We start from the raw sequence: 21,439 nt of genomic DNA on the forward strand, positions 1-21,439 counted from the left end.
CAACATGTCCAACAGCCATATCCATCCAGCTTGCTTGTTGTTGGTCTGTGCTGCCCGGATTCCCTGCCCGGTTGTCTTCTCCCAAAATATAATGGGAATGCAATTGAAAAGCGACATGAGAGAACAGGAGGGACGTACCCACTTGCACAAAAAGCAGATATACAAATGAAGTGTCCTGCTCAAAGGATGTCTCACAATATTACTGTGTGGCAGAATGTTCTGAGTCAGCTGCCAAGATGAAGGGTGAGCAACCAAACCATGACATGGTGTGCAAAGGCAGAATTGCATATGTCACACTGTAGTGTGGTGGATAGTGTCCCATTTGTTAAATAATATGCAACTGTCAGTTAGATTAGTGGTCCCCAACCTTGGGCCTCCAGAGGTTCTTGGACTTCAACTCCCAGAAATCCTGGCCAGCAGAGGTGGTGGTGAAGGCTTCTGGGAGCTGTAGTCGAAGAACATCTGGAGGCCCAAGGTTGGGGACCACTGAGTTAGATAATCTTCTGCTTACTGAAGTAGAGGATTGGTGGCATCTTGTCCTTTACATAAGCAGCAATATGTCTTGGCCTGCACCAGCCTCCAAATGTTATGAAACGACACCCATTAACATGGCATCACCAAATTTCCAATCCTTATCAGAATACTATATTAGATACTGCCATTAGAACAAGAATCAGCAATCTCAGCAGGACAGAGGGACCTTTTTCAGATTTGTTGGCAGTTTCGTTTCGTCGTTTAGTCGTGTCCGACTCTTTGTGACCCCATGGACCAGAGCACGCCAGGCCCTCCTATCTTCTACTGCCTCCCGGAGTTGTGTCAAATTCATGTTGGTTGCGTCGCAGACACTGTCCAGCCATCTCATCCTCGGTTGTCCCCTTCTCCTCTTGCCATCACACTTTCCCAACATCAGGGTCTTTTCCAGGGAGTCTTTTCTTCTCATTAGATGGCCAAAGTACTGGAGCCTCAGCTTCAGGATCTGTCCTTCCAGTGAGCACTCAGGGTTGATTTCCTTTAAAACTGATAGGTTTGTTCTCCTTGCAGTCCAGGGGATTCTCAAAAGCCTCCTCCAGCACCACAATTCAAAGGCATCAATTCTTCGGCGGTCAGCTTTCTTTATGGTCCAGCTCTCACTTCCATACATCACGACAGGAAAAACCATAGCTTTGACTATTTGGACTTTTGTTGGCAAGGTGATGGCTCTGCTTTTCAAGATGCTGTCAAGATTTGTCATCGCTTTCCTCCCAAGAAGCAGGCGTCTTTTAATTTCGTGGCTGCTGTCTCCATCTGCACTGATCATGGAGCCCAGGAAAATAAAATCTGTCACTGCCTCCATATCTTCCCCTTCTATTTCCCAGGAGGTGATGGGACCAGTGGCCATGATCTTAATTTTTTTGATGTTGAGTTTCAGACCGTTTTTTGCACTCTCCTCTTTCACCCTCATTACAAGGTTCTTTAATTCCTCCTCACTTTCTGCCATCAGAGTGGTGTCATCTGCATATCGGAGGTTGTTGATATTTCTTCCGGCAATCTTAATTCCGGTTTGGGATTCCTCCAGTCCAGCCTTCCGCATGATGTATTCTGCATATAAGTTGAATAAGCTGGGGGACAATATACAGCCTTGTTGTACTCCTTTCCCAATTTTGAACCACTCAGTTGTTCCATATCCAGTTCTAACTGTTGCTTCCTGTCCCACATATAGGTTTCTCAGTAGATAGATAAGGTGGTCAGGCACTCCCATTTCTTTAAGAACTTGCCATAGTTTGTTGTAGTCCACACAGTCAAAGGCTTTTGCATAGTCAATGAAGTAGAAGTAGATATTTTTCTGGAACTCTCTGGCTTTCTCCATAATCCAGCACATGTTAGCAATTTGGTCTCGAGTGCCTCTGCCTCTTCGGAATCCAGCTTGTACTTCTGGGAGTTCTCGGTCCACATACTGCTGAAGCCTACCTTGGAGGATTTTGAGCATAACCTTGCTAGCGTGTGAAATGAGTGCAATTGCCTTTCTTTAGGATTGGGATGTAGACTGATCTTTTCCAATCCTCTGGCCACTGTTGGGTTTTCCAAACTTGCTGGCATATTGAAGGTAACACCTTAACAGCATCATCTTTCAAGATTTTAAATAGTTCAACTGGAATGCCATCACGTCCACTGGCCTTGATGTTAGCCAGGCTTTCTAAGGCACACTTGACTTCACTCTCCAGGATGTCTGGCTCAAGGTCAGCAACTACATTGTCTGGGTTGTCCGGGATATCCACATCTTTCTGATATAATTCCTCTTTGTATTCTTGCCACCTCTTCTTGATGTCTTCTGCTTCTGTTAGGTCCCTCCCATTTTTGTTCTTTATCATGTCCATCTTTGCGCAAAATGTTCCTCTAATATCTCCAATTTTCCTGAACAGATCTCTGGTTTTTCCTTTTCTGTTATTTCCCTCTATTTCTTTGCATTGTTCATTTAAGAAGGCCCTTTTGTCTCTCCTTGCTATTCTTTGGAAGTCTGCATTCAACTTTCTGTAACTTTCCCTATCTCTCTTGCATTTTGCTTCCCTTCTCCTGTCTGCTATTTCTAAGGCCTCGTTGGACAGCCACTTTGCTTTCTTGCATTTCCTTTTCTTTGGGATGGTTTTTGTTGCTGCCTCCTGGACAATGGTACAAGCCTCTATCCAAAGTTCTTCAGGCACTCTGTCCACCAAATCGAGTTCCTTAAATCTGTTCTTTACTTCCACTGTGTACTCATAGGGGATTTGGTTTAGATTATACCTGAGTGGCCCAGTGGTTTTTCCTACTCTCTTCAGTCTAAGCTTGAATTTTGCTATGAGAAGCTGATGATCAGAGCCGCAGTCAGCTCCAGGTCTTGTTTTTGCTGACTGTATAGAGCTTCTCCATCTTTGGCTGCAGAGAATATAATCAATCTGATTTCGATATTGCCCATCTGGTGATTTCCATGTATAGAGTCGCCTCTTGTGTTGTTGGAAAAGAGTGTTTGTGATGACCAGCTTATTCTCTTGACAAAACTCTATTAGCCTTTGTCCTGCTTCGTTCTGAACTCCAAGGCCAAACTTTCCTGTTGTTCCTTTTATCTCTTGGCTCCCTACTTTAGCATTCCAGTCCCCTAGAAGGAGAAGAACATCTTTCTTTGGTGTCAGTTCTAGAAGGTGTTGTAAATCTTCATAAAACTGTTCAATTTCAGTCTCCTCAGCAGTGGTGGTTGGTGCATAAACTTGGATTATTGTGATGTTGAAAGGTCTGCCTTGGATTCGTATTGACATCATTCTATCATTTTTGAGATTGTATCCCATTACAGCTTTTCCCACTCTTTTGTTGACTATGAGGGCCACTCCATTCCTTCTACGGGATTCTTATCCACAATAGTAGATATGATAATCATTTGAGCTGAATTCGCCCATTCCTGTCCATTTTAGTTCACTGATGCCCAGGATGTTGATGTTTATTCTTGCCATCTCCTGTTTGACCACCTCCAGCTTCCCAAGGTTCATAGATCTTACATTCCAGGTTCCTATGCAGTAGTTTTCTTTGCAGCATTGGATTTTCCTTTCACTTCCAGGCACATCCACAGCTGGGCGTCCTTTCGGCTTTGGCCCAACCACTTCATTAGCTCTGGAGCTACTTGTACTTGTCCTCCACTCTTCCTCAGTAGCATGTTGGACGCCTTCCGACCTGAGGGTCCCATCTTCCAGCGTCATCTCTTTTAGCCTTTTGTTTCTGATCATGGGGCATTCTTGGCAAAGATACTGGAGTGGCATTGCCAGTTCCTACTCCAGGTGGATTGCGTTTAGTCGGAACTCTCCACTATGTCCTGTCCGTCTTGGGTGTCCCTGCATGGCATAGCCCATAGCTTTCCTGAGTTACTCAAGCCCCTTCGCCACGACAAGGCAGCAATCCATGAAGGTTCTTTAACTGTTGGCAGTTAAAGAACCATATTCCAAAGTTAATTCCCCACCACCACCGCATACTTTTACATTTTTAAGCAGTACTGTGAAAGCCACTACAATGAGCACTTAGTAACTTTAAACAATGGGCTTAAATATTTGTTTATTTATTTTTATTTCATACATTTATATACTGCGCCATTAGAGTGAAGCACTATTCTGATTCTGGACAGTTAATAATATTGAAAAATCACACAGGAAAAATAATAAAATCAAGAACAAATCACATCAGCTGACACCACCACGCCACAATGGCGAGCATTGCCCTTAACAGGACAGACAGGCAGACCACATGGTAAATAAAAAAAATTCATTCCAGGTTGCCATCAAAGGCCTCCATAAAGAGTTGTGTCTTAAGCAACCTCTTGGAATAGACAGGGAAGGGGCCGTGCACAGTTTGACTGGTAAGTGGTTCCAAAGTGCTGGTGACGCTACTGAAAAGGCCTTCTAGCAAATGTTTTCCTGGCCTCCTTCAACAGAAGAGGAGGATTAAGAGGAAGAAGAAGCCTTGCTGCTGCTTCTAAAGTTTGGAGCTGAAGAGCTGCTAAGCCCATTTTTTTTTATGGACACACAGGCAGATCCAGACCATCTCATCTTTAAAGATTAGACAGCTATCTAAAGATCCCAAAAATTCACTTCTGACACCCCTACTGGAGGATTCTGCCTCACATCCCTTTTCATTTAATAACTTTCCTTAACTTGGTGCACATTCTAGCTGAGCAGCTACTATAAACTCCCAAGTATTTTGGAGAGATGCTAGCTTTGTGAAAGTGCCTCCCCACAATTCATAGCCTCCATTTTAATGATGGGAAGGGGAGAAATTCAGCCCATGCTGCAGAATATCAACTTCCATGGCCAAGAAAACTGTTTTTGGTATCATAGTGACAGCATTGTTGTTCTACTTTGGATGCAACACATTTCAGTTATACACAAACACAATATTGGCACATTTCACTTCTAGTCTACAAAATCAGGAAGCAGTTAGCAACAGGACCGTGGAACACTGACCAAATCATGACTCATAAACGCCTGTGATGTTTTCCAATCCTGTTTAGATTAAAAGCCCTGTCTATGCCGCTTCCATCAACTCATGGCACAAGGTGACTACCCAACTCTTACTAACTGCATCAAAATAAATTACTTAATTTATCACACATTTTACAACTGTTTGACTAGTAAATACTGCTTTACAATTGTCCTTTGGATCACAAAAAAAGGGAAATAAAGAGGAATATTTTACAAATCCTTTATGATTGTTGTTACATACTGCCAAGTTGCCTGCAACTTACAGCAATCCTATGAACAAATGACCTCCAAAATGTGTTGTCCTCAACAGTCCTACTCAGTTCCTGTAAACTGAAAGCTTTGGATGCCTTTACTGAGTCAATCTATCTCATATTTTGTCTCCCCACTTTTCCTACTACTTCCAACTTTTCCTAGTATTATTGTCTTTTCCAGAGAATCCTGCCTTCTCATGATGTGCCCAAAGTAGGACAGTCTGTTTCATTATTGTTTGCTTCTACAGTTCAGGCTTGATTTTATCTAGGACCCAATTGTTCATCTTTCTGGCAGTCTAGGGTATCTGCAAAGCTCTCCTCAGGCACCATATTTCAAATGAATCAATGTCTTTTTCTGTCAACTTTCCTTACTGTCCAGTTCCCACATCCATACATTATGACTGAGAAAACAAGAATATGGACAATCTTGACCTTGGTCTCCAGCGATACAGTCTTACACTTCATTATCTCTTCTAAATCCCTCCTTGCTGCCCTTCTGAGTCTTGGTCTCCTTGTGATTTCTTGGCTGCAATCTCCATTTGTTACTGAACTGAGGTATACAAAATCTTTAACAATTTGAATTTCTTCACTTTCAACTTTAAAGTTGTGTCGTTCTTCTGCAGTCATGATTTTTTTTTACCTTCTTAATACTGGACTAGAGTTCTGCTTTTGCACTTCTTTCAGTTTTACTAAAAGTCATTTCAAGTCATTGTTGCTTTCTATCAGTAAGATAGTGTCACCTGTATATCTTAAATTATTGATGTTCCTTCCATAAATTTTCACTTCTCTTTCATCTGATTTTAATCCTGCTTTCTGTAAATGCATTCTGCATACAGACTGAAAAGATAGGAAGATAAAATGAAGCCTTATCTGACACCTTTGCCTATGGGAAACAGTTCTGTTTTTCCATATTCTGTCCTAACCTGTCCACAACATAGACATTTCTCCTCCCACATCACCACTGGAACTATCCATTCCCTTCTTTTGATCTTGAAGAGGTCAATGTATATTGCAGCTTTGAACATTCCATCTTCAGTGACCCTGCTAGGAGTCCAGACTCATAATAGAATCCAGCCTCCTGCTGGCATTGCCCTAAGCTTCTCTGGCATGCTCAAACCTCAGTTTATCTGACACACTCAAAGCCTGCAAATGATAACACTTTACTGCATTGGTTCAAGCAAGTACATTGCCTGCATCAATGCAAATGGATCTGCTATTTAAAAAAAGTAGAAGTCTCAGCAATGGAGCAAGTAACTATGGATTGGTGGATAGGGCTCCTGGCTGATTTACTTTTGGTTTTTCATCATGTGGTCAACAAGGGGGGAAAAAGTGAAACAGATCATCCTAATCCTATAGCATTTCCCACATTTTATGTCAATGTAGTGGCGCGCGCGCGCACACACACACACACACACACACACACACACACACACACACACACACACACACACACACACACACACACACACACACGGATTCTCTGTTTTGTGCCTTAAAAATAACTAAAACTGTTGCACTCCTTTTTATTACTCCCAGAGTTACGATTGTCTTGATATTATTTACCCCTCCTCAGTGATTAAAGCTGTCATTCCAATCAAGTAATTATAATACAAGTAGTAGTAGCAATTGTTGTTATGGTGGTGGTGGTGGTTTAAATTGTGCTCTACACCAGAGCAAATTCCAATTAAATCAATAACGTACAAACGTAATACAACATTTAACAAGAAGTACCATAAGTTGCAAGTGCTGGATAGCTCAATGGCTTAGGTCTCTGAATGGAAGTCAGAGGTTGGGAATTCAATTCCCCACTATGCCTCCTTGAGAGAGGCTGGAGTCAATGATCTACTATAGGGTTCCTTCCAGCACTGCAGTTCAAAGCTTGTAAGTAGGGTAGGCTAACTGAATTCGATTATATTTGGTGAGTTAACTCCTCTATAAGTTCCACTGACCCAATGAACATATTCTACGTGCAATTTGCACTGAGATTCGTTAGGTATATCCTGGCAGACCTAGTTACATGCCACAATTTATAACAATTATCAACATATTTATTTTTATTTATTATTCCCATGTCTATCTTGCCTTTTACCAAAAAAACCCAAACAAACAAAAACAACAAATGATTCCCAAGGCAAGTACCAAAAACATTAAACATCAAGGAATAATTTGATACGTGTAAAGTATGCATTTGTGTGTGTGTGTGTGTCTGTCTGTATCTGATGAACAAAACCAATCAATCCACAGCAGAGTTAACCAACTGCAGATGTGAAATAACAGGTGACCCAATAGGTATTTGCCTAGGGTTAAAGAAAGACTAGCACAACATATGCCTCTTGGACTGGACTTTTCAAACTGGGGCTCCACAAAACAAACAAACAAGCAAACAAACATAAATCCCTGTTGTTGTGTCATCTCACCAAGTAGTTGGACAATGAGACAGGCTTTCCTGGCAGGCTAAGGAGAGGTACAGTATTCCTTAATATTCTTGATTCTTAGCTCATGTAGGGCTTGATAGACGGACAAGTGTCAAGATGTGAAATTGTTTTATAGAATGTTAAAATCTTTAAGGGGGTGCAGAAAAACCTTCCGAAAAATGAAAATGCCTTTTAAAATGAGGTTTGAACAGCAGTTTACTAAAAGTCACTGCAAAACTTTGAGCTAGCTTCAGCCAAGCTTGGGAACAAAGTCATTGTACAATAACACTGCCCTGCAAAGAAATATCCCATGGCTGACAGTTAAGCCATGAGAGAGAATTGAAAATATATTGAAACGCTGCAATGTGTAGTATGACAAGATACACCATGTAACTTGCTGTCCTTATCATGATAATACCAACACTTTACTTTCTGTGAGTTGCCCCTGAAACTGCAGGCAGGGCAGTCTGCTGGTTTATAACCTCTCGGTCAAAATAATGGCAGTCAAATCATAATGGCAGATTCTGTGCTACAGTAATTTGATGTTACAGGAGGTGCAAAAGCAATAGAAATCCCTATTATAAATTTTTTGCTGGTGCATCAGACTCCTATAACTTGTAGGCATGATAAAAGAGAATGTTTACAATTTAAAGGGAAGTGTATATATCTGAGAGAAATATAAATATAGGGAAGCAAAAGATACATATCAACACAAGATGACAATGCACCACACTACACCACATACACGGGATGCCAATAACAATCATGTAGCAGCAGCAATCACAACAGCAACAGATGAGGACAACATGGATTTTCGTCATGGATTCAAACTGGCCTGGCTGGGTGTGCAGTTATGAGTATTTTCCCTGTGCCTCATTTATAAAAAGCTTTAAGCCTAAGAAAATAATTTTCTTTAATATATTATTCTTTAAAAGAACTTTGAAAATTTAGAGTTATAGTCTCTGCTTTTTCAATGTGCCTTTTTAGACTATTATTCTTGCATTTTTAGAATATCATTAAAATATTCTTTTTCATATTTTTATTCTACCTTTTATGCTACTGTATTTTGGATTGAATTCTGACTAAATATTTGCCTACAACTTAAGTTTAGTTTTCATATATTTTGAAGCATTTGTGCCTACAGTTTTTCCATAGTTGTAAGACTTTTGAATGTTTTCAAACTGAAGTATTTTTGTGCTTATGGAACATAGAAGTAATGTTAACAAATAAAGCTTATAGAATCAGACAAGCTGATGTTGTCTGGAATTATTGCAACAATGAAAAGACTTCTATCTTGACATCATGATGACTTTTGATATGATTGGAAATTATTGCCTGATTTCATTCATTTCAGTTTTTTGTTATAATGGCTGCTCAAAAAAAGCCCACATCAGCAGGTCTCTATGGGCCAAAGTAGATGACATATATGGTATCTGTTTCATGGTTATGTTACTGAACATTGATATAAATCAGCTAAAGACTGATTCAGTTTAAACACATAAACACATAAGACAAAAAAGGTTGGCTGTACTGATTACTATCTAAAAATCCAAGACAGAGCTTATCAATAGGAATTTTATCAGATTGGTACTAAACTTAATCAGTAAGACATAATATGATTGATTTTTCCAGATGCATAATTTTTCTGCAAGCACTTTAACAATCTGTATCACACGTCTGCACATTTAGCTGTATAAATAATACTGTGATATTCTTAAGAGAAGTGAAAATGGAAAAATGTTTCAAAGCATTTCAATGTCTTCACATTACTCTGAATATATGAAATTTCTATATCAATTTGTAACACAGTCATAGATGAACATCATGGAGATAAGAGGAGGAAGATAATGCATCTTCAAATTTATCTGCATTTTCACATTAACTACATACAAAAGAGTTCTTGTTGGAAGCATCTCAAAACAGAAACATCACACTTACACTTTGGTAGAATGCCTCAGAAATATTTTCTACCAACATTCAACATGACAAGTAATATCTGGCTTTGGCTAAAATAAAGAACAAGCTAGGCAACAGACTTCAAATTTTGTACCATGGTAGTTTGGAAAATACAAGGTAGCGGAAATACTAGCAAAAGCAAAGTTGATTACAAGAAGGAATCACATGCCTTTCTACCCTAAGTCCTGAAGTTTTGCACAGTGCAGAAGTGTAATGCTTCTTTATTCTAATTTTATGTTATTAATATTTTATTTTTAAACTACTAGGAATAGGGCAGAGAATACAAAAGGTAAAAGGAAGTAGAAGGGATGGGAAAAGGGTTTTAAGGATAGGAGAACACAGAATATACAAGCATCCAATCTATTCATATTAAGTATACAAGCATCCAATCTATTCATTTTTCAATAAAAAATCAAATTTCTACTTTTTTAACCATTTGATTACCCTCTAACTATCAGCTTACATTTATCTTTTAGCATAAATCGAAGTTACTCCAACACTATCAGGAAACCGAGACCAATTGTAAAATACATCCCCTATTTCAATTTCCTTCTGTCTTGGGCATAGATTCAGCACACCTGAAAAAGTATCCCTTACTTACTATCACTTCCCATATTTTCTCAGTGTGCTTCTCTTGTTTTCGTGATTCTGTTTTCTTCCAGTTTTTGGAAGATAGGGATGAATCCAGGATAATAATTCGATTTTTAACATCACATTCTCTGACTGTTGTAGCTAAATAGCTCACAGGGTGACTGTTAATCCCATCTATGTTACCTGGCATCACACTCAATAAAAGCAGTTCTGGAGTTAGTACAGTTTCCTTTAACTGTTGTTTAACATCTGATGATTTCTCTTTCATCAAATTTTCCATCTGGATGAGACACTCACTTACCTGCTGAAATCCTGTTATTATTATCATTTGCTTGGTAACCTGCCATTCTTTATTTGGCAAAATCCCCAGCAGTTGATATTTAATTTTTTCGGAGGCCATTTCCATCTTTCCAATGAGTATGGTCTGTATAAATAATACTCTTTAGTTTCCACTATTTTATCAAGAATCCAAACCCATCCTCAACCAAACCTCCCCTATCTATCTATCTATCTATCTATCTATCTATCTATCTATCTATCTATCTATCTATCTATCTATCTATCTATCTATCTATCTATCTATCTATCTATCTATCTATCTATCTATCTGTCTGTCTGTCTGTCTGTCTGTCTGTCTGTCTGTCTGTCTGTCTGTCTGTCTGTCTGTCTGTCTGTCTGGAACTCTCTCTGTGTGTTTTATTTTGCTTTTTTCCTTGCATGGATGGAAGTGTGTTTTTTTCCATTTGATTCATTTATTACAATTATTTGTTTGTATGCTTTGCTGAACCACCTAGAGAGTACTTTGCATTATGGGGTAGTTTATAAGTTAAATAAATAAATAAATAAATAAATAAATAAATAAATAAATAAATAAATAAATAAATAAATAAATAAATAAATAAATAAATAAATAAATAAATAAATAAATAAATAAAAGCCCAATATATATGGGGCATACTTCAGAGAAAAAGAGAGAGAGTCCCCAACTTTGATCTTAAGTTTTGTGTTTTAACAGTGAGCACCATGTCAAAAGGTAGCAGTTCTGGCACTTCCATGATTTATTATCTGGAAATTGTAGTTTGTACTGCACACATCATGATGTAATTGAAATTCAAACTATGCATGACATGGAATTTTGCAAGATTATTCCACTAGATTTTTTTTCAAGTCACAATCAGCCCAATACAGATTGTGAATTAGGGAAGAAGGAAAATCAGTGGTGAGATTTTCAGTTTAAATCAGTGTCTTCAAGATGCTTTTTCATTCTCAAGATATAGAGTTGATGATTTCTACCTCCCTTCCTCTGTGGAAGAAAAAGCAGTGTGGTACAAATGAAGATCAATGGATGAAGAAAGGATTAAGCAGAATCCCTCTGCCAATCTTTTTCACTTCCTTGGTTCATAGCATATTCCGTTATCCTTTAAAAGAAAGAAAGAAATATGGAATCCAAAGTAATATGGATACCATAGTGTCCCCCAATTTTTAACTTATCCCATGATGCATTTCTTCAGCTTATAAAGCAGCTCTCTGCATTTTTCTTTCCTTGTTTGATTAGGATTTAGACTGTGCTGACAGATTATCTGTGGAAAGACCCCTGACTGTGCCAAAAAGGACAAGTTAAGCAAAGGATTAACCAATAGGCTCTCCCTAATGCAGTCAAACTGTCACTGAGATCAAAGGCTTTCACAAGAGACAGAAAGTAATTTAGGCAAGTGTCCTCCAATAAATTAATGCAGAAGAAAATGAACAATCAAACTGTGCCTGAGTGAAAAGGGATATACTATTCTGCTTTTAGTTCTCAGAGAGTAGTCTTTGTATTAACACACACACACACACACACACACTGACTCACTCTCTCTCTCTCTCTCTCTCTCACACACACACACACACACACACACACACACACACAAAGCAACTTTCATTCTCAATTTACAGGGCTTCTTGGCGTGCTGAAAAATTAAGTGCTTAAGAAAATATTTCAAATCTTTGGTTAGAATTATGTTCTCAAGTCTCAGAGAAGGAAAACCACTGACAGCTGTCCATTCTTTCCCATTGCCTTCCCTCAATCTGCTTATGAAACATTGAAATGTGATCTGAGAATTCCAACAATATGATCCAGCTTTGAAGTCACAATGCCGACAGGACTTAGAAACACAATTTGGGAGGCAAGAGGTCACACACACTATGTTTTTTTTCTTACACATATCATCTGTTATTGTCAGAGAGAGCTCTAATCATGGTGATGTGTTAAGAGTTTAAGAGGACACAACCTAAGACACTTCCCTTGTGAGTGATGCATCAGTACATCCTCTGCAGGGAGGATTATATGCCAATGAAAAACTGAAACAGACTATGTCCTGTGGTAGCTTGTGCCTCCCTCCAACAACAACAAAAAATGGCATGACAAATATCTTACTCAGTCTAGTAATCTACATAACTAGACCTAGGAGGCAGTTTTGTCTCAACTTTGTTGGCAGTTTGGAGCATGGGGTTGGATTCAGCAGGTGGGAAGGGCAACATGCAGGAGCCTTGAGCATTCAGGATGGTACGAAATCCCCCTGTATGTGGCGTGGGCACTGAGGGCAGGGCCATGGTCTGACCCAGTTGGTGGAGGGGCTTGTAGTCCCAGCCCCACCCTCAGTTGAACACAAGGAGGCAAAAAATGGCCGATGCCTGTGTGGTCTTTGGAGGACTGGCTCTCCTGGTGGAACCTTCAGGGTGGTTGCAACTATCAGGGAGACAGTGGGCCTCACGATGCAATAGATCCAGTTCTCCAATGCTAAGGTACTGCTGCGGTATCAAAAAAAGTTGTGGCCCTGTTCTCTCCAACAAACTGTGTGCTGTGTTCTTACAAGTGGGTTGAAAGTCACAGCTGAGGGAGGATGGACTACTCAGCAATAAGCCAGCAACGCCATATCTTCAACATTTTCCTCAGACAAGCTGTTCATTAACTTGGAGATGACCTAACCCCCTCCTTCTCATCCCATCCCACACTTATGTTTTGGAAAGCTCCTGAGGGCAATGATCTACAAAATTATAGTTTATGCGCAAATAATTGTGTTGATATACAAACAACTGAGTTATTTTTTTCAAAAGAAGAAATAGTGGAAACAAACACACAGTGAAAGATACAATGTAGATAACAAAACCAAATGTTTTCAAGTTGAGGGTAAAGACATACACTTTGTGTTGGAAACATCAAGCACAAGAGAAACAAACAAACATATGCCATATTTGAACAACAGTGAAAAATAATAATTAAAAGATAAAACTGTCCTGTTTACAAAAAAAATAATGTCTTGGTTTTGCTATACAAACAATGTAGGACCATCAGATTACCACATTTTCCTTTGATGCCACTCTCTCTCCTACAGGGGACTTGATTGTTTAAAGTTTAAACTAATCACAAAGAAATATATGAATATGTATTTGCTTTTCTTCTGTCATCCACACAGGCTTTTCTACAATCTCTCTTCCTCCCCAAAAACTATGTAGGCTGATTAAGCATACACATATGACCATTAGCATTCTACCTTCAGACAGGTGACAGATTCTGGCTTTCTGTCTTTTCCAAAAATATCCAGTATTCTTCAAATGTTTCTGGGTAAGGGAGAGGGGATCTCCTACCCCTTTATGCCAAATAAGTGTTTGGGCGAAATCAAATAGTTGCATACCTTCTTGCAAAGTTTTAGTTAATTTTAAAATAAGAAATATGCTACTGTTGTGTTTGTAAAGATACTATGTATATCCAATGTACAATGACACTTGTAGTGCACACTAAGTGCTATCATAATATTGTGGGTAATATATACAGAAGGAGCACTTGTAAGGGGCATTTTGGAAGTGCTACAGTGTTATCTGAATGATTTTTTTTACACAAACACACATTACATCCATTTCCAGCATTCCTGTCAGTAACAGCCAGGGTTCTAGTGCCTAGGTGGAAATCAGCCTTGCCTTGTGTAACAGCCAAAAGTCGACTTGACTTTTGCCTTCTACCCCACCCTGCAAGACTGAATGGCAACCATTCACTCACATGAAAGAAAATAGAAAGTCACACAGTTCAGTGCCACTCAGGTAAGAAAGAGCAGGCAACCAAGTTCCTATTCCTTATGACCCACTCAGCAACCTTGAGGGGAAATCCTGACTTCTATTTCTCAGGTTTCATAGAGAATCTGGTGGAAGTTTGGGTGGTGACTACATAGATAATTCTTCCCCCTCACCCACCTTTGAACACAATATCATCATCATCATCATCATTATCATCATCATCATCATCTTAGAACTGCAGAGCTGGAAAGAACCCTATGGATCCTCGAGTCTGGACCCTGTCAAGGAGGCAGAGTAGGGAATCAAACCCCCAACCTCTAGCTACACAGCCAAATGCCTAAGCCACTGAACTCTGGTTTATAGTAGAACAGAACTGCTTCATTCAATTGCATCCTCTTCAAAAAGCAGCAACCCATTTTTCCCAGTGGAAGGGACATGTGGCCTCATATAAGAAACACAACATGCCTAAGTTATTATTGCAGGAAGGCAATCTGTCAAGCTCTGCCTGGTTTTGGCATGGTGAATACCACTGGTGAGATCAGAGAGTCAGATTCTGCTTGCAATTACTGCCGAAAGACCTTGGATACAGTCTGCCTGTTATCAATTAGTCCCCTGGCCTCAGACACTTGGACTTGTCAAATTCCTGGTGTCTTCTGTTTTGTAACAGTAAGAGAGAAAAGTCCTCATATGACTAGTTCTTGGAAATCTTTCTCTGTGTTGTGTCACACCTTAGAGTTATCATCAATTCCATTAAAAATCTGCAGTGCATGCTATCATGTGTTTTTGTGCCTTGTGAAACACAGTTTGACAAATTCTGCCTTAGGAAGCTTGACTACAGAAGTCATTCATTAGAGTCCATTCAGGAGAACTTCCAGATTGGTCTTCCTAAAGATAATCAACTGATGTTGAAAAGGTGTAAACATCTTCCCAGTTACTCTGTATACATATGTTGTTCTTCTGTGATTAGGTGTAACTTTGCCCCCCACTTAAAAGAATGACTTCTACCACCAGAGTTCCTATGGCAAAATTTCTTAAACTATACAAACTGCATAGTCCCAAAATGCCCTCAGAAGAAGTGAATGGTAAACTGCTCTTGAGTACTCTATATCTAGAAAACCCTAGACTGGATTGCCATAATTAAGAATCAGCTTGACGGCATGTCATTACTAATTATAATTACTGTTTGGGCTTCTTTACATTGTTCATTGAAATTATGAGGTTCCAATTTCTTTTCTGGCTTTTTGCTCACTTGAACTGTTTTTAAATTTGCACTGGGCTAAATAAGGCACTACCTAGACTTTCAGTGCAATTGCATGCTTGATAGAAATTAAACAGTCTTTCCTTACTCCCATTAGAAGTGCCATAATGCAATTAATGCAATACAACATAAAATTAGATGACATTTACATAAACACAAATTAAACAGTGAAAGAAAGAAAAGAAAGAAAGAAAGGGGAAAGGGTGAAACTAAAGTTAAATTAGAACAGAAATACTCCTTTCTGGAGACAAGTTCTAGAGTACTTGCTTTCACTATTTCCAGCCCAGTTCATTCCAAAAACAGACATTATTTCCTTTTGTTTTAGAAACGAAATGTTCGGATGTGCCCTTCCCACCCTTATCTATGGATTATCCTGGGGGGGGGGGGGAGAGATAAAATATTAGTACCAGGCAATCAGTGAAAAGCATAGACTACATATTACCATCACAATATACATTATATGGCTTCTTCAATGCCAAACACAGCCTGTGCCTTCCTGACAGTTAACTATTTCACTAGGGGTTTTTTTTTTTTTTTTGGTTTTCAAGCCATATGAAAGGTTTGGAAGCAGATTCGGAAGAAAATTAAAAAGTTTTAGTCTGAAGGCTTATTAAGCCAGCTCTCTCTTTAAACGTTCAATGGGTTTAGTCATGCAAGAAGAAGATCCTTTAAAGTAACCAAAGACTTTGTTGAAAGCTCAAGAAAATGTGAACTGCCAGAATCCTTTGTGTGGATTGTACAGCTTAAAACTCATGTCCCCTGGTACATCTGTGACCCTCTACACTCTAACCATCTGGTTTCTATCTGAAATAAAAATCAGAATTAGTAGTTGATTTGCTTCAATGAAAAACAACAAGCTACAAGTGAAAGAAGAAAATACACTGTTCTTCCCTTCCCATCTTTTGCTATATTTGCTAAGATCACCTTCTTCATTGCTCTAATTCAAACTAAGCATCTCCAAAGGTCAGGGTGAGTGAGCAGCAGAGTGGACATGCCCAAAGAATGCCTTGCACAGGGCCGCTTGAAGTGTCACACATTCCAAGGCAAGAATGATTTGTATGTAAATCCTGATCAAAAGAAACCCTGCACCCTGAGTTGTTAGGCTTTACTGACACTTAAATGGGCTACAGCAAAACTCGATTTAAAAACTAAATAACTAAAAGAAACAGAAAAGCAATTGCTCACATGAAGGTATTTCTCACAATACTGAAAGTTCACTTCCTGAGTGCTGCATCGTTTATTATTTTATAAGAAAGTTTAACACAGCACTTACAGATATTCTATATGAATACTAACTTGCAAGCAACCGATTATAAGAAAAAAAATACATTTATTTACTTACTTACTTACTTAACTTATATGCCACCCACACTAACCAAAGGTCTCTGGATGGCTTACAGCATATTGCTACTACATTGTATAATCACTGTTGTTAGCTTTACATGCTGTCTTTTAATAACATAAGCTGCCTTGGTTCCTTTCTAAGGAAAAACGTGGGATAAACAGATTTTAAATAAATGAATAAATAAATGTTTATTGTTTGCATTGCAATTGTTGTCCTTTAATCTGCTTACTTGCAATAATTGTTCTTTTTTCTTTCAAGGTACACCAACCGTAGTTGGGGAAAAAAAGTAGAATTCACAGGTGGATGTTTTCATGTAGAGCTATGACTGGTTAAAATGTCAGTGTGGTATAATGGACAGAGTGATGGACAAGTACACAGGAGACCTCAGTTCAAATCCCTATCCAGACATGAAAACTCAGGGGAAGAGAGTGCAACTAGTAAAACCACGTCTTAAATACCTCACTTAACCTTGAAAGCTACGTTATTGGTTCCATCTTGGTGGCATGTAATGTATCACGGCTGATTGAATAAAATATAAATGAACTGATTGATTGATTGATTTCAATACTATATAGAAGCAGACCAGTTTACAGTTGCTAAGGCACAATATATCAGAAGTACGGCATAATCCGTTGTTTTAGGGTTTGAAGGAGAGATTTGAATTTGTTTTTTTTTTCTCAAACTGGAGCAAAAGAAAAGAAAAGACTGGTGCAACTACCATAGCTCTTTAGATAGCTCAACCAGTAAGACATCAAAGTCTAGGGAAACAAATTGGTTGCTTAAACTTATAAAGCTATGAACCACACCTTTTTAATAATTAAAAAATAAAAGTAAAAAAAGAATATCAAGAGATCCAGCTCATACCCCTACATTTTTTATTTGAAGGAAATCTAAAACTATTTCATCTGCCATTCTCATGGCTGTCATTACTGGGCATTTGCTGAGGCAGGGACCCACAATCAGGTTCTGGATTCTCCTGGTCCACCTGTTGCTTCTTGCTACTATTTCAGCTCTCTTCCTTGTGTTAGCAAGCAAGCAGTGAGAGGAGTAAGAAAAAGGAACAGTGACCTGCACATCCCCTTTTTTCCTAGGAGGTGGTACCAATATGGCCTACAGCAATGAGGGAAAATGTGTGTCTTTCTAGATGTTGTTGGGCTGCAACTCCTATCTTCCCTAATCATTAACTAAACTGCAACTCCCACCATCCTTCACTATTTATTGGTAGGCTACTGGCAGTTGCAGCCCAACAACATCTGGACAGCAATGCCTTCCCTATCCCTAATCTGGAGGAAAAATAAAGCAAATGGCAATGGAAACAGGGACAAGGAGAATAAGGAAGTGGACCCACTGAAAAGAAGAGACCAAGGAAGGAATATGTTGCCCAAAAATCTGGAACCAGCAGAGATTGTTCCCTACATTCTGCTCATTATTCTCTGTGCAAAATACTGTCAAAAATAATCCATGCACAATACTTCAGACGTTCCTATGAAATCTTCCTAGAGTGCATGTGTATGATCTATGGACATACAATGACTTCTGATATTGGGTGACAGAGACTACACATTTCAGATAAGATCTTGGGACCTGTCTGGCGACAAGAGAAGTCCTAGCCCAAGCTAGCTAGAAGATGGGAAGGCTGATGCTCAAATCAAGCAGATTTAAAAGTGCTGAGTTTTCTTGGGTCAATGCTGAGTTTCCTTAAAGTCCATCAGGCTACAGGGAACAGTGGGTCTATTCAAATAAGTTGTTTTTGTTTCTTTTTAAATATCATACTTTGAGAACTGACTTCCAAATCTGGAATGTAAAGTATGTACCAAAATACGATTCCTTGTGAAATTAAAAATGTCATTGTAATCCATTCACAGCACCATAGTCAGAGGTTGGACAATATCTCTACCAGATCACTAAAAAAAAAACAGAAAAACCTAAATAGTAAAAGGTTCCAAGAACTCCAGAAATATTTCTTTCGCAAAAAAAAATAAAAATGGTGTAATAAGGCTAGCATAAACAGTTCAAAAATCAAGCCACATGTAATGCCCGCGACGCATGAAGCCAGACTGCCGACAAAATGAGATGGACATTAGATTCTACATAATCTTTTCCCCTATGCAGACAAAAATGCTACACCAAGCTCATTGGTAGATCTGCTAGAGGTGGGGGTGGCGAAGACAACCTTTTGAAATCAATGAGATAAATTAGTTATGACTTAACTTCCATTTAATTTAATTGAAGTAATTGGTAACTGTATTGTCATAACAAAATAAAACGCAAATGCAAAAATAGGTGATACCTTTATAGACTACTAAAAAAAATCATCACACAATCCATGAAAGCCCATTTATTGTGTGATGATTTTTTGGTGGTCTGTAAAAGTATCAGCTATTTTTGCATTTGCATTTAAGTTACAACTAAGTTCAACTAACTTTTTGTATACAATGGCATAAGAATCACATATCATTACATTAGCACAACATAAGCAACCAAAAGGACTCTATTATGTTATGGCCTACCATCAAAAATTGCTTCTTTGTATGCTGGGGGGAAAAACAAAAAGATCACATTTCAAGAAAGCAGTTGTGTTTGAAGATATATTGACTGAATGTAATGTGATATGTTAGACTTCTTGCTACTGCTATTCCCCAGAATATACCAGAATAGGTCCTGTGAAACAAGTTGTAGATTCCCAGTACAGAATCTCCAGACAGGATGCCACAAACATAAATTTAACAGATCTATGTAAAATGCTTTTCCTTGTAAATTATTACAGTGAACATCACTGCTGGCAGTGGGTTGAGAAGGGCAGTTTAGAAAAAGTGATTCCAATATAATTCTGGATATGTCAGACTAGAACTACAGAAATGTGAGACCATCCCACACATATGCATCTACATGCCCTCTCAGTTGCATCTTCTTCAGACCTGTGGGCAGGTGGGGGGCCAGGGGGGAAGAGATTTTCATGTAACACAAGTTTATTTGGATACATTACTTTTGATCTACTTTGATGACCATTTCCCTAAGGATCACAAAGTTGGTTTAAATCAAGCTTGTCCAACCTGCGGCCCTAGGGCCGCATGCGGCCCAGTGCAATTTTTTATTTTTAAAGAAATTCCAAAGTTTCAAGTTACACTGCCGCACTTGCGGCTGGAATGTGGCCGGGGCATATCACAACAATAGAGGGGGAGAGAGGGAGGGAAGGAAAGAAGGAGTGGGAGGGGAGGAGACAGGGGGGCTGCGTGACTGCATTGCGCCATCCCCGTCAATAGGTGGACCCCCTCCCGGCCCCATAAAGCCACCGGAGTCGAAGCTGGCAGCCTCTGCTGTCTGAGATCGCAGCTGCTGGTAAACGCGCTTGGAGCAGGGCTGTGGAGGACGGCTAGGGCTGCCCCCCCCATGTGGCCCAAACTAAATTTTCATCTTCTAATGTGGCCCAGGGAGGGTGAAAGGCTGGACACCCCTGGTTTAAATGGTTATCACAATCATATCTGATTCCAGCTAGTCCTCTCTTTGGGGAAACCCTAAATCGACACCCAAGTAGCTTTCAAACCTATTGAATTTCCACTTGTAGCTTTAACTAACTGCATATACGATGTAAAATGATTATTGAGCTCTGTGAGCTTCCCCAGACCTTAACAATGACTTGCTACAGAAAGTAACACCATTCTAAAATGCACAGTAAGTTTTTTGCAAGATTTAGTTGAAAAGTCACAAGTATCCAAATGTTGAATACCGAAGCACTTATTTTGTTAGTTTGGGAAACACGGCCACTAGGTGAAATCACCAAAAAAAATTAGCAGTGGTGCTGCTGTATTGCTGTTCTTGGAAATCTCTATCATACACTGATCAGCCACAACATTAAAACCACCTGCCTAATATAATGTAGGCCTCCTTGAGCTGCCAAAACAGCTCTGATGTGTCAAGGTATGGACTCCACAAGATTCCTGAAGTGTCCTGTGGTATCTGACACCAAGACATTAGCAGTATATTCTTTAAGTCCAGCAAGTTACAAGGTGGGGCCTCCATGGACTGGATTTGGTGTTCCAGCACATTTCATAGATGCTCCATCAGGTTGAGATCTATGGAATTTGGAGGCCAAGGTAACACCATGAACTCTTTGTCATGTTCTTCAAATCATTCCTGAACAATTTTGGCAGTGTGGCAGGGCGCATTATCCTTCTGAAAGAGGCCACTGCCATCAAAAAACACCATTGCTATGAAGGGGCTACACGGTCTGTGTCAAAGTAACATCCACATGAATGCCAGGACACAAGGTTTCACAGTGGAACATTGCCCAGGGCTAAACACTGCCTCCATCAGCCAGCCTTCTTTCCACAGTGCATCCTGCTGCCATCTCTTCCCTATGTAAATGATGCACACCCACCCAACCATCCAGCTGAGCTAAAAGAAAACATGATTCATCAGACCATGCAATCCTCTTCCATTGCTCCATGGTCCAGTTCTGATGGTCACATCCCCCTTGTAGGTGCTTTTGGCAAGGGTCATCATAGGCACACAGTCCCACATACAGCAAACTGTGATGCACTGTGTGTTCTGACACCCTTCTATCATGGCCACCATTAAGTGTTTTCACCACTCTGAGGTAC

General features: G+C 39.4%; 2 protein-coding genes across 2 annotated transcripts in view; both read right to left on the bottom strand.

Annotated features, from left to right (window-relative positions):
* The window catches only part of LRMDA (leucine rich melanocyte differentiation associated), a 1,005,591-nt gene that overhangs the window by 893,850 nt on the left and 90,302 nt on the right, over window positions 1-21,439 (bottom strand). The window lies entirely within an intron of this gene.
* The window catches only part of LOC144588363 (uncharacterized), a 52,144-nt gene continuing 31,129 nt past the window's right edge, over window positions 425-21,439 (bottom strand). The window contains exon 2 of the mRNA XM_078391084.1: window positions 425-21,394. Within this exon, the coding sequence (XP_078247210.1) occupies window positions 1,974-3,296 (1,323 nt within the window). The 5' untranslated portion in view covers window positions 3,297-21,394 and the 3' untranslated portion in view covers window positions 425-1,973. The remainder of the gene's footprint in view (window positions 21,395-21,439) is intronic.

This window comes from Pogona vitticeps, chromosome 3 (assembly GCF_051106095.1).
Source record: "Pogona vitticeps strain Pit_001003342236 chromosome 3, PviZW2.1, whole genome shotgun sequence".
Lineage (NCBI taxonomy): Eukaryota > Metazoa > Chordata > Lepidosauria > Squamata > Agamidae > Pogona > Pogona vitticeps.